General features: G+C 37.4%; 1 protein-coding gene across 1 annotated transcript in view; it reads right to left on the bottom strand.

Moving 5' to 3' along the window:
- The window catches only part of Malrd1 (MAM and LDL receptor class A domain containing 1), a 745,053-nt gene that overhangs the window by 420,501 nt on the left and 311,524 nt on the right, over positions 1-13,028 (bottom strand). The window contains exons 21-22 of the mRNA XM_021156265.2: positions 4,612-4,768; positions 1,384-1,494 (exon numbers count right to left, since the gene is read on the bottom strand). Coding sequence (XP_021011924.1) covers positions 1,384-1,494; positions 4,612-4,768 — 268 coding nt within the window. The remainder of the gene's footprint in view (positions 1-1,383; positions 1,495-4,611; positions 4,769-13,028) is intronic.

Here is a 13,028-nt window from a genome sequence, read left to right on the forward strand (position 1 = left end):
TTAGTTAAGTGTTACTATGGTCTTGTTGCCCTTTCTCAGCAATCAAACCCTTTGGTACATGCCATCAATACTTAAAGATTCAATCAGTATCAACACAACATTTGGATAAATATCAAGGCACAAAATATTTGAATCTCAGAAAAATTATGCCCATGTTTCTACACACTAAAATACCACTTAATATACTTTGAACACAATTTTTCTGTATTAATATTCTATATGTACAGTACTGATAAATATCTTAGCTGGCTTGGAAATCTATATCTGTCAAGAGCAGATCCATTTAAGTATTCTTGCTGAGAATTTTTTTGTCTCCACTGAATATCTATTGAAATTGAATATCTAGTCTTCTAATGATAACTCTAAAAGTTTAATAAGGAAACCAGATAGTCATAGAGAAGTCAGAAAATATGACACTTATTCTACATAACATTTCAGAAAATTGGACATAGAGTAGTATCAAGTCAGTATACATGTATATCAGGCAGAGCTTCTGTTATCGAAACAGCTGCTTTAACAAGAAGGATCATAGATATATTTGCTATGCACACATAACAACCATGCCTACTTTGCTATATAAACAAGACAGCAAATGCAATATTTAACAATGATCCTATCACTTGAGTATTTTCAAATTCCTGGAACTCACCTCCACATACTTAAAGTAAAAAGAAGAGAATGTTCTCCTGCATAAATAGTATGGGCTCTTGCTTCGTTTATGAGAATAGGCAAGATTCCTTTTATCATAATAGCCAAGAATTAAATTTAATTCTGATCCAAACTCTAGATCTCCTAATGCTTAATACGACCACAAAATGGGAATAATAGCAAATCTCTTTTCACGTTGTGATATTCATTATTTTTAATACTGTAATCCTTTTTATTGAAATTTTACATTTTAGATATGTGCTACTTTATAGATGTTAAAATCTAAATAAAGGCATATACACCAGCACTTACTCCCAAAAATATTTGAATTACACAAGTCTATTCAGTATAAGAAGGTTCAACCATTAAAATAAGTTTCAAAGATGACTTTCAAAGTCACATTTGAAATGACTGTACTAAAATTTCTGAATATTGAATCACAGAATTTAGGGAGATATTCTTTCAATGTGAGAAGCTTTCTGGGAGTAAGAGATGATTACCACTCAAATTAAGTGTACCTAGAAATGTAACTATCTAATTGGGAGTAGTTTTGGCTTTCTAAAATGGTCCATTCTTTGTGGAAAATGCCACATGGGCTGTTAAATGTTCTGTATTCACACAGCATATCAAATTGGAAATGGGAAGAAATGAACATAATGAGAGGAAGAAAGAAATTAGTATTCAAGACAAAAATTAACAAATATCTTTCTTTACAAAATCCCTTGGATCACAGACCTCCACGTGTGAATGAATGCCTAAAAACACTTCTGCTTTCTTCCACTGTGGCCCTTGCTGTCCACTCTGAGCCCACACTTTGGAAATCGTATTGCCCATCTTGATGAGTACCTGGAGAGATAAATCAAGTAATAGGCTTTTAAATATTTAGGCTTTAAACATGTGGGATTTTTAGGTTTTTAATACCTACATGGCGTCCTTGAGAGGAAAATCTGAGACACTTTTTCATTAGATATCTTAGTTTTCCACTGTGACCAAAGATCACTGTACCCCAGGGGGAAATCTCACAAGCTCTGTGGAATCCTGTCTTTACTGTTCACCTTTGGTGTTTTGAGACTTGGTCTCTCACCAAATGCCAAGTTCATGGATTTAAACTAGGTTAACTACTCAAGGCCAGAGCTGGTATTCCAGGAAAACTCCCAACCGTGTTCTTTCTACATGGCTTCTGGTGGTCCCAACTCAATTCCTTGTGTTTCCATGGCATGGATTTTTATCCACAGACCCCAAAGCAAAGCAAATGCAAATCATACCTTCATAATATTTTTTAGGGAGCTTTACATTATTAAACAAATGCATGAGTATATGCACACAAATACAATTTTATGATACTGCTCACTAGAAGACTAACCTGCTTTATATTGTGACTTTCAGCTTGGTGTTTTCATGGGGTTTCTGAGCATGTGAATGAGTGGAGCTCTGTCTGATTCTTTCTCCTTTTGTTGGTCTTTCATGTGAAAATGTTGTGATAGTTTTTATTTTACTCTATTTTTGTGTTATACTTACAAAAATGTATGCATTAATCAATATAAACTTAGCCACTAATTTAAAGATTAACAACAGAACTGTCATTTATGCCTGTTGGAAGAGAGAAAAATCATTTTTCTCTAATGAATGACAAAACTGTATATCAACCACAGGACTTATGTTCAGGAATACTGGCAAAAAATAATGGACCTAACAGCTTTATGTATATATAGCTGTTTATTTGGGCATGGTTTGTTGTTTTGGTTTTGTTTGGTTTTGTTTGGTTTTCTTTTTGGGTGATGTTGTATTTTGTTTTCTAGGTTTTGGGCATTTTGTTGTTGTATTGGGTTTTTGGTTTGATTTTGAGAATTAACTTAAAGTTGGATGGGCAGGAGGAGAGGATCTAGACAAACTTGAGAGAGGGAAAATACGATCAAAATATAATTCCATTGAAACATCATTTTACATAATAATAATAATAATAATAATAATAATAATAATAATAATAATAATAATAATGATAATGGCCTGATAGTGAGAATAAACTGAAGTAGTCTTCCACCGTTAAAAAGAAAGAAGATGTCTATCATAAGGTGAGCCTTACAAAGATAACCTAAATTTTCCATTAAAAAACCCCTCACAATAGCAATTTTAAAGTGATATATGTTTATGCAAGGTTTAGAGAAAAAAATATTTTTCTGAAAGTTCTAGAAAAAAAAATTCCTAAGTGTGAATCATTATTACAAAACTTACTACAAAAAGAAAACTATAACTTTCAATAAATTATTGAAAAAGCCATTGTTTAGCTTGCCAGAGCCTGTTTCCTTCTCTTGTGTGAAAAAAAAAACCCAACACACAAGTATCATAGGTTACTGTAAATACATACACAAGAGTCTTAGGGAGCCATATTAATAGTATTTAAAAGGATAGCCTTCATTTATGTATTTCTTCAATCAGTACTGTTTTAAAACTATTAAAGGTAACTAAGTTGGGTATTTGAGAGTAGATACATGGTTGATACATGGTTACCTGGAAAATAACAAATAAGCAATAAAATTTAGTAAAATATAATGGTGATTCTATAAAATTCAGCTAGATCCATGTATAATCAACAAGTAATCTTACATACAATTCTCTACCAAACAATATCCAAAATGGAGGCAGGATATTGGGTAGACATGGTTTGATGGAACCTCTCTGTTTTGGTCAGGTGAAAAAAATTTGACAAAAACTAGAAGTAGTTAATTTCAGATATTTCTCTGGGCAAAAGAAGCTTTGATTGATTACTTTGGTAAGAAAGAAATAAAGAAAAGAATAAAGGAAAGAAAAGAAAAATGCTTACAATATGATTTGGCTTGTCAAAAGATAGCATTTGGTTCCCAGACTGTCTTGTAATTAAATGTGAGACAGTCTAGGCATCCAAGTAATGCTAATTTAATAGACTAACACATTGGAAAAATATAAAAGTGTGTTATTTACACTGATATAAATATTTTAATCATGCATTTTATATAAATATAAGATAGTAAGTTGATAAAAATTACTTAAGAATGTTTTGATTTAAGACATAAAAGGAAACTAGAAATATAGTCAGAATAATTGAGTTAAATAACACTTAGTTAGTCATAGTAAATTAGTTGTGGCAAAAAATATATTACTTCAGTCAAAGACTGCTCAATAAAATGGGGTCAGAGTAAAATTTTGCAAGACGTTGAGTATCAAGACAACATACCCATTAATATAAATTAGACAAAACAAACAAAGCCAATAACCATAAACCAATTACAGTTAGTGTTATAACATCATGTGAGATGAAGCCATAGCAAAGAATATACAGGGCAAAGTCAACCTGCAGGACATTTTAAAAAATGACTCAACTGCATCATTTTAAAACTCTTAGGTCCCAGATATCTGAGGAAGGGTAAGAAAATATTCATGTGAAAGGCACTAGAAAAATGAGGAGTGTTTTGTAGTTTGTGTTAAGACTTGATACAGTATGCAATTAAGCAAAAATGAGATCTCTACTTAATGGGCATATTGAGGTTGTAACTGAAATCTGAAACACTCATTGCACTTAATAATTTAAGAGTTATGTTTCTTCTTAAGGAAACCAGTTGAAAAGAAATCTGTTTTTTTTTTTAAATGTAGTATTACCACTATCCCAGAGATTGTAGCTTTGCAAACACACAATTACCATGTCCACTTTATCATATTATACTCTCAACACAGATGCTGACCATTAACATGGCATGTCCCAGTGTAAAACAGCATATCACAAAAGCCTCAATCTCTGGACAGGAAATAGCTGTACATTTCAGGAAAAGTAAATAATTTCCAGTCAAAAATGTCCAGCTCTGAAACAGCTTTTCCTACAGCATCTCATTGTGATGCTAATGATGTTTCCACTTGCTTTAATTACACTACAAATTATGCTGTACGCGTGTTCATAGAGGCAGTTCCAAACCCAGTTTGACTGTAAAGTACCTGGAGAGAGCCCACCGTAGCACCGTTCATATAAGTCCAGAACACCAATGTACACCTCGGTCCCATGAGTGAGATGACAGGAGTAACAATATCGGCAAGGTCACCAAACTTCCCATTTGAACTGTCAGCATACAGGTACCAACCATCTGTGGTATTTCTAGGGGCAGCAGGGAAGACCATCACACACAGAAAGAAAAAAATGATAAATCACGACATAGTTTGACAATGACTATTTTAAAGCTATATCATTATTTTCTATAAGGATAATGTTTTATGGCATAGTTACGTCTTTAACCTTCACCTGGAATAGTCCTGTGTTCTGATTCTGAGTTAATGGGCCTTGTAAATGGTTTCTATTGACACATGAATGTAAATGATTGTGAACAACAAAATGACCAAATGTTTGAGTATTGTTGATTTTGTTCTAATATAATGCTATGACAAATATTATGATGCGCTTATAGAAATTATCATTGGTTCCCTAAATCAGCAGTGTAAGGAGGAAGAAATGGCAAGCACACCAATACAGAGACCAAAAATAACAGAGTCAAGCCTGGCCTGGAGCACAGTTCAGAGTTTGGAAAACCTTTGAGCTCACATTCATTTCCTCTTTATTAATTTAGTTCACTTACATTGCAACAAACTTTGATAACCTTACAGCTAATTTTAAAATGTGTGTTTTCTTTCCTGGACCCAGGTTCTAACATTGAAAAAACAAAAACAGAAATGATAAAAATAAATAACAATGTTCTTTTCACATAAAAGAGAGTTATCGTCTTGAGAAATTCAATAGATATAAATTACTAAAGAGAGACCAGTTATTTTTTAATGGTTTATTTGTTTACATTTCAAATGTTATCCCGTTTCCCAGTTCCCCTCTGCAAACCTCCTATCCCATCCCCCCCTTACCCTGCTTCTATGAGGGTGCTCACCCACCCACCCACCTCTCCTGCCTCATCACCCAAATATTCCTCTACATTGGGAGACCAGGTTATTACATCACTGTATGAGACATCATTTCAAAAAGTAATTATTCACATTTTGAAGTCAACCCCTCCTTTAAAAAATGTTAATTTTTATTGCCACTTCTTTTTTTTTTCAATTTTCATTAGATACATTCTTTATTTACATTTCAAATGTTATCCCCTTTCCTAGGTTCCCTCCTGAAAATCCCCTAATCCCTTTCCCCCTACTACTGCTCACTTATCCACCCACTCCTGATTCCTGTCCCTGACAGTACCCTATTCTTGGGCATAGAACCTTCACAGGAACAAGGGCCTCTCCTCCCATTGATGACCAGACACTATTGTGAATACCAACAAGAACTTGCTGACAGGAGCCTGATATAGTTCTCTCCTGAGAAGTTCTGCCAGTGCCTGACAAATACAGAAGTGGATACTCACAGCCATCCATTGGATGGAGCACAGGGTTCCCAATGAAGAAGGTAGAGAAAGTACCCAGGGAGCTGAAGGGGTTTGCAGTCCCATAGGAGGAACAACAGTATGAACTAACCAGTATCTCCCAAGCTCCCTGGGACTAAATCACCAACCAAAGAAAACAAATGGTGGCACACCTGGCTCTAGCTTGATTGCCACTTCTTATTGTAGATAGTTACTTGATACCATAGAGATTAAGCTTACTGCTTATTAAAACCATTTTCATTGTGAGTTTTTTAGAAAGGGAGGGATAGCAAGAATAGATGGAGAGCAGGATAGATGTAGTCATTCAGTGTCACATATTTACTGAGTGCTCAGTCTTGCCGGACATGCCAGTGACTATCCAAGGAACAGGAAATATAATTTATTGCAAAACATTTGATGAGGTTTTGACTCTGGCGTCATCATTTGCGAGGTACTCAATTTTAAGCAGGCTATTTAACTTTCCTGGACATAGGCTCTGCATTTTGTACAGTAAGATAGCTCTCTTTCTGGTCTTAATAAGAAACCAATAAGTGGACTATCACATAGTACTTTGTGAATTTTACATAAATGACAAATAGCAGGTGTAATTTATGTTTATGTTTCTACTGTTAAGTTACTGATAATGAAATAAACAACCCTGCATTCTGCCTTCCAGGGTGTGATAGAGTTTGGATAAGAAATATTTACTTACAGTTAGTGTATTGTAAGTGGTGGTCCATGAAATATCTACATTTAGAAGCAGAATTTTGGGGAGGTGAATGGATCCTGAGGGCTCTAGCTGCATCAGTGAAATAAATCAATTATGGATTCACAGCCTAATGAGCACTGAGAGATGATGGAAGCTAAGAAGTGGGGACTAGCTGGAGGAGGTAAGTCAGCAAGTGTATAGGACTGAAAAATTATGTTTCCTTTTTGGCCTCTTGTCTCTTACTTCCCAATCATAGTGAGATGAGCAGCTTTGATCTACCATGACGAAGTATGTACTCCTTGGCATACTACCCCACCTTGGTTGAAAGTCATGAAACTATTTTTTACTGTTAATCACAACATATTCTCTTTCTTGAATTTTTTATCTCATATATCCCATTACAGTAAAGAAAAGTGAACTAACAGAGAAGGTGTGAGTTAAGGCAATTTTAAAAAGCAAGACTATTATGTGTATATACCTAAATTATATCTCAGTGAAAAAATATTCCAGTATTAATCCTTGTATGCTTAATACCCTAGCATACCAGCAATATACAGAATACCCAAGATACACTCACAGACCACATGAAGCTCAAGAAGAAGGAAGACCAAAGTGTGGGTGCTTCCATCCTTCTTAGAAGGGGGAAGAAAATTCTCACAGGAGCAAAAAACAGAGACAAAATATAGAGCAGAGACTGAAGGAAAGGCCATTCATAGACTGCACCACCTAGAGATCCATCCCATATACAGTCACCAAACACAAACACTATTGTGGATGCCAAGAAGTGCATGCTGACAGGAGTCTGATATAGCTGCCTCCTGATAGGCTATGCCAAAGCCTGACATATACAGAGGCAGATACTCGCAGCCAACCATTGAACTGATCATGGGGTCCCCAGTGGAGGAGTTAGAGAAAGGACTGAAGGAACTGAAGGGGTTTGCAACCCCATAAGAAGAACAACAATATCAATCAACCAGAGTTCCCAGGTTCTAAACCACCAACCAAGGAGTACAAATGGAGGGACCTGTGGCTCCAGCCATATATATATATATATATGGCTTTGTTGGGCATCAATGGGAGAAGAGGCTCTTGGTCCCATTAAGGCTTGATGCCCCAGTGTAGGGAAATGCAAGGGCAGGGAGGCAAGAGTGGGTGGATGGGTGGGGGCATACCCTCATAGAAGCAGGAGGAGAAGGGATGGGATAGGGGTTTCTGGGAAGGAATCAGGAAAGGGGATAACATTTGACATGTAAAGAAATAAAATATCCACTAAAAAAAAGAAAGAATACAGCATAGAAATATACATCAAGCTATATAAAAGAAGCAATGAAACAACCAAGAAATAATACCCTATGATTTTCTATCAACGTTTATCACTAAGTGGACTACATGTGACTTATTTACTATGTGAACTTTTATTAAAACACCTGTCTGGAAAAGTGAGATAATTCAGACCCAAAAGGATATTTATGGTAAGTGGACATTAGCCAAAAAGTACAAAATACCCAGGGTATAGTCCACAGAATTAAAAAAGATTAACAAGTGAAGGGTGAGGATGCCTAAATCCCATTTGGGAGGGAGAAGAAAGCAATCACAGGAGGGGGTAAGGAGGGAGGGTCCTGGGTAGGAAAGAGGACAGGGAGGGGAAGAAGGGAACATGATCAGGTATTGGGTGGGGTAAAAATGACTGAAGCCTTGAGGGCCAGCAGAAAGAATGGAAACAGGCAACTTCAAGGAGGTGGGGGGACCTCCAAAAAGTGCCAGAGACCTGGGAGGTAAGAGAATCTCAGGACTCAAAGGGAGAAACCTTAGATGAAATGTCCTATAGTGGGGTGAGGGAATGTGAAGAGCCCACCTCCAGCAGAAAGACAACATCAAGTGAGGAATAGGGTTGCCATTCCATAGTCAAAATCTTTGTTCCATATTTGTTTTTGTCTGAAAGAACTGAAGGGATGGAAATGGAGAGGAGCCTGAGAAAAAGCAGGTCCAGTGACAGGGGAGGCCCCAAGGCCTGACACTATTACTGATGCTATGGAATGTTCATAAAAAGGGGCCAATCATGACTGCCCTCCAAAGGCCCAACAAGCAGCTAAAAGAGTCGAATGTAGATATTTACATCCAACCAGTGGACAGAAGCTGTTGATCCCTGTGGTTAAATTAGGGAAAGGCTGAAAGAAGCTCAGGAGGAGGGCCATCCTGTAGTCTCAATTAACCTGGACCTCTGAGACCTCTCAGACACTGGACCACCAACCAGACAGGATACACCAGCTGCTATGAGACCACCAACACATCTACAGCAGAGGACTGCTGGGCCTGGGTTCAGTCAGAGATGTACCTATCCCTCAAGAAACTGGAGGCCCCAAGGAGTTTAAGGTTTGGTGGGATGGGTGCTGAGGGCTAGGGACATCCTCAAGGAGAGGGAGGGCAGAGAGAAGGTGATATGGGGTGTGGAACAGTCAGAGTATGGACCAGGAGGGAGATAAAATCTGGAGTGTAAAAAAAAGATTAAATGAAATTAAAAAAAAAAGCTGTCTAGGATGGTTTAATTTTACAGCATGCTATGATAAAATATTTTAAATGTTACTCCAGTTGCTTGTGAAGCTTAGTACTACAATTTAGGTGTGGCCTGAAATGTCCATTCTTCTTTAAGTTATTGCTGCAATCTTAAGTCAAATTCTTGAGATTTTTTTTGCCTCATATAATATGCCAGCTAACTGGTTTATCAATTCCATTGTTGATTCATTAGACTTCACATATCACTTAAAACAAACTTTCATAAGTAGGACTGGAATTGTTATTATGTCCCTACAGTCATTTTTTTAAAGAAATTAATGGCTTTCAAATGCCCACACTGTTAAATTATGAAGTATGGCTCCACAGAGAACCACATAATAGAACTGGACTAGTGGATACAGTTTTTGACAACAGTAAAAGGTTTGTGAATGTGTACTAACCGAAAAATAATGTTTAAAAAACCATTGTGTTCCTGCCCAGTGTTGCCTTCTATGATGCTACAGAGGCCTTGGATCTAAACATACATATGCACTTTGCTTATTCTGGCAACAGGGAGTCTAACTGAGACGAGACATGAACCACCACCACCACCACCAACCCCCCGAACCCCCCCCCCCAACACACACACACTCACACGAAAGAGCAAGTAAGAGAAAGGCATTATTTTCATCTGTAGTTTTCTACGTTGTGTCCCCAAATCTCATTTTAAATGTAGTGTAGTGTCCAACTTTAAAATATTCAAATTTTTAATAAAATAAAATTTAAATTCTATCAACTCTGAGTTCTTATAAGTACCCCAAAAATAGGACAGAGAAAACATTGTTTTCAAAATTGAAGAAATAAGGCATTGAAATAGATGATCACACCACAGTGGAACCAGTCAGGAAGTGAAGCTGAGCAACAGGAAGTCAGGAAGTGAAGCTGAGCAACAGGAAGACAGAAACTAAGACAGAAATTCTCACAGAAAAGTAATAGTAGTGTTTGGTTAAACCTGCCCATGTGGCGTTTTGCTTTTTAGAACATTTATGTGGGAGATATGTGAAAGACTTTGAAACTTTGGACTAAAAAATTTGATGCTTGCTCTTATTAAATTTTAACTGACTGTCTTAGTCAGGGTTTCTATTCCTGCACAAACATCATGACCAAGAAACAAATTGGGGAGGAAAGGGTTTATTCAGCTTACACTTCCATACTGCTGTTCATCACCAAGGAAGTCAAGACTGGAACTCAAGCAGGTCAAGAAGCAGGAGCTGATGCAGAGGCCGTGGAGGGACGTTCCTTACTGGCTTGCTTCCCCTGGCTTGCTCAGCCTGCTCTCTTATAGAACCAAGACTACCAGTCCAGAGATGGTCCCACCCACAAGGGGCCTTTCCCCCTTGATCACTAATTGAGAAAATGCCTTACAGTTGGATCTCATGGAGGCATTTCCTCAACTGAAGCTCCTTTCTCTGTGATAACTCCAGCTGTGTCAAGTTGACATACAAAACTAGCCAGTACAGTGTTCTACTAGGAGTAAGGATGATAGTAATATTGCAGGAAATGAATATAGTGGACAGATAATATGGCCGGCCTTGAAAGGCTTTAGAGGCAAACATGGGCCCTTACCAGGAATTGAGCTAAGAGTCATTTAGCAATATTTTGGCAGGAATGTGGCTGTAGTCTTTCCCTAACTTTAGAATTTGAAGTGTCTTGAATTTAAAGATAAGAAACTAATTTGTTCAAGAAAAGAAATGCGCTTGGGTAAGCTTAAATTTCCAGACAAGGAGAATGCAGAGAAGCAAGTATCTACACTCTTCAAGAGATTAGTTTCACTCAAGAGAAACCTGGTGCTATATCCTGAGATAAGAGGAATGTGTTCTTCAGAGTCAGCACCCAGATGTTGATGGTGCTGTGGTAAAAGGAGGTCAGGTTACATGCATCACCATCTGGCAGAATTTGATAGTACTGTTCACATATACTTCTGATTTTGAAGGCATAAAAGACAAAATACTGAGGGAGTATAGAGAACTTCTGAGGCCCGCTAAACTCCCTGCAGAGAGATTCTGAAATGCAACAGAGTACAGCTGTGATAGTAAGCACAGCAGAGGAGCCAGTACATTAGAGATGTCAGAACTATGGCACATCCTCCAAGAGTGCATGGGTGTGAAATGGAGCTACCTTACACCTAAATGGAAATCTGTGTAATCCTGAAGGTGGCAAAGCTTAAGGAATAGGACTATTCATGTGCAGAATATGGAGCTGTAGGATTTAATGTTTTCCCTGATAATTGCCGGTTGCACTTCGGTGTGAAGAGGTGATTAATCTTGTAATCCCTTGATTCTTATGTTTGAAATGGGAATGTTTTCTGTGTCCTATTATTTTTTGAACTTTTTAAGGTGTTGGAATTTTTAAAGCTTATGGATCTTGTAAAGTTGGATACTATACTACACTAATATTATAACATCAAAATAAGATTTGGGCGGCAGGAGACAGAAAGCTACAGCTTAATTTATGCCCCCTTGAGGTGTGTGTGTGTGTGTGTTGGGTTAGTGTCTTAGAGATTCTATTACTGTGACAAACTATCAAAACCTTAAGCAAGTTTGGGAGGAAAGGGTTCATTGTTTCTTATAGTTCTATATCACTGAAGGAAGTCATGGCAGAACCTTAGACAGGGCAGGAACCTGGAGGCAAGAGCTGATACAGAGGCAATATAAAAGGCCTGCTTATTGGCATTCTCCTCCTAACTTGCTGAGCTTATTTTCTTATAGCACCTATGACCACTAGCTCAGGATTTGCACAGACTAAGATAAATCGCCTCTCCCATCGTAAATCATCATTCAGGAGAATTTACCACAGGCTTGCCCACAAATTATTCTGGTGGGGACATTTTCTCAACTGTGATTCCTCTTCTAAAAATTATTCTAAGGTATGTCAAGCTGATATAAACTAGCCCAGCCAGCACAGCTTCACAAGATCCCCAGCGAATTTCAATAAGGCACTGTCTAGATTAGGTTGGCCAGTAAGCATATCTGTGAGGGATTTGGGAGTGTTAATAAGCAGATCCACTTTGAATGTGGGCAGTACTTGTTCACAGTCTGGATCCTATACTGAATGAAATCAGTGAGTGATCTGAACCCCAGCCCACTTGAATGCATTCAATCCCTACTGTTTGCTCTTGACTCTTAGAAGACTGTGGCTAGCTTTATCAAGTGTCTCCTGCCTTAATTTCCCTGCAGTGCTGGTCTACAGCATGGAATTCTGAGTCTAGTAGCCCCCTCCGCCCTTAAGTTGCTTTTGTCAGGGTATTTTATTGGACAAACTGAAAACTAAGTCAACATCATTACACAAGAAAATATTTGAAAACTCTTGAAATAATAAGTCTTATAAACCCATCAGAAATAAGCAGTTAACCAAAAGGCTGAGGGAATAAATCTCCAAGGAAATATGGCATGAAATAGTTGCTTCCTAGGCAGACATCCAAATGTCAAAAGCTTATAAAATATCTATGTGAATTGAAAGTACTAATGAAATGTTTGCTGTGTGTGAACCGGGGAAAGTCAAAGCCAGTGGTAAACTTGTGCCCACTTATAATCTCTTTGCTATTACTCATGAAGCATTTATTTAAGCCACTATAGGTATGGCAAGAAAGTAGAACCCTGCTGTATTGGGTGACACAAGAGGAGAGATAATAGGCAAGGCTACAGAGTCACATGAGAAAAGGGGCAAATAAGAACATGGATATTCATGTTTCAAAAAGAAGTACTCCACTCTATTATCAAAAATAGTGAGAATATTTCTTTCAAACTGAAGATGAA

This window comes from Mus caroli, unplaced genomic scaffold, assembly GCF_978045245.1.
Source record: "Mus caroli unplaced genomic scaffold, Mus_caroli_1 scaffold_2, whole genome shotgun sequence".
In the NCBI taxonomy this organism is placed as follows: domain Eukaryota; kingdom Metazoa; phylum Chordata; class Mammalia; order Rodentia; family Muridae; genus Mus; species Mus caroli.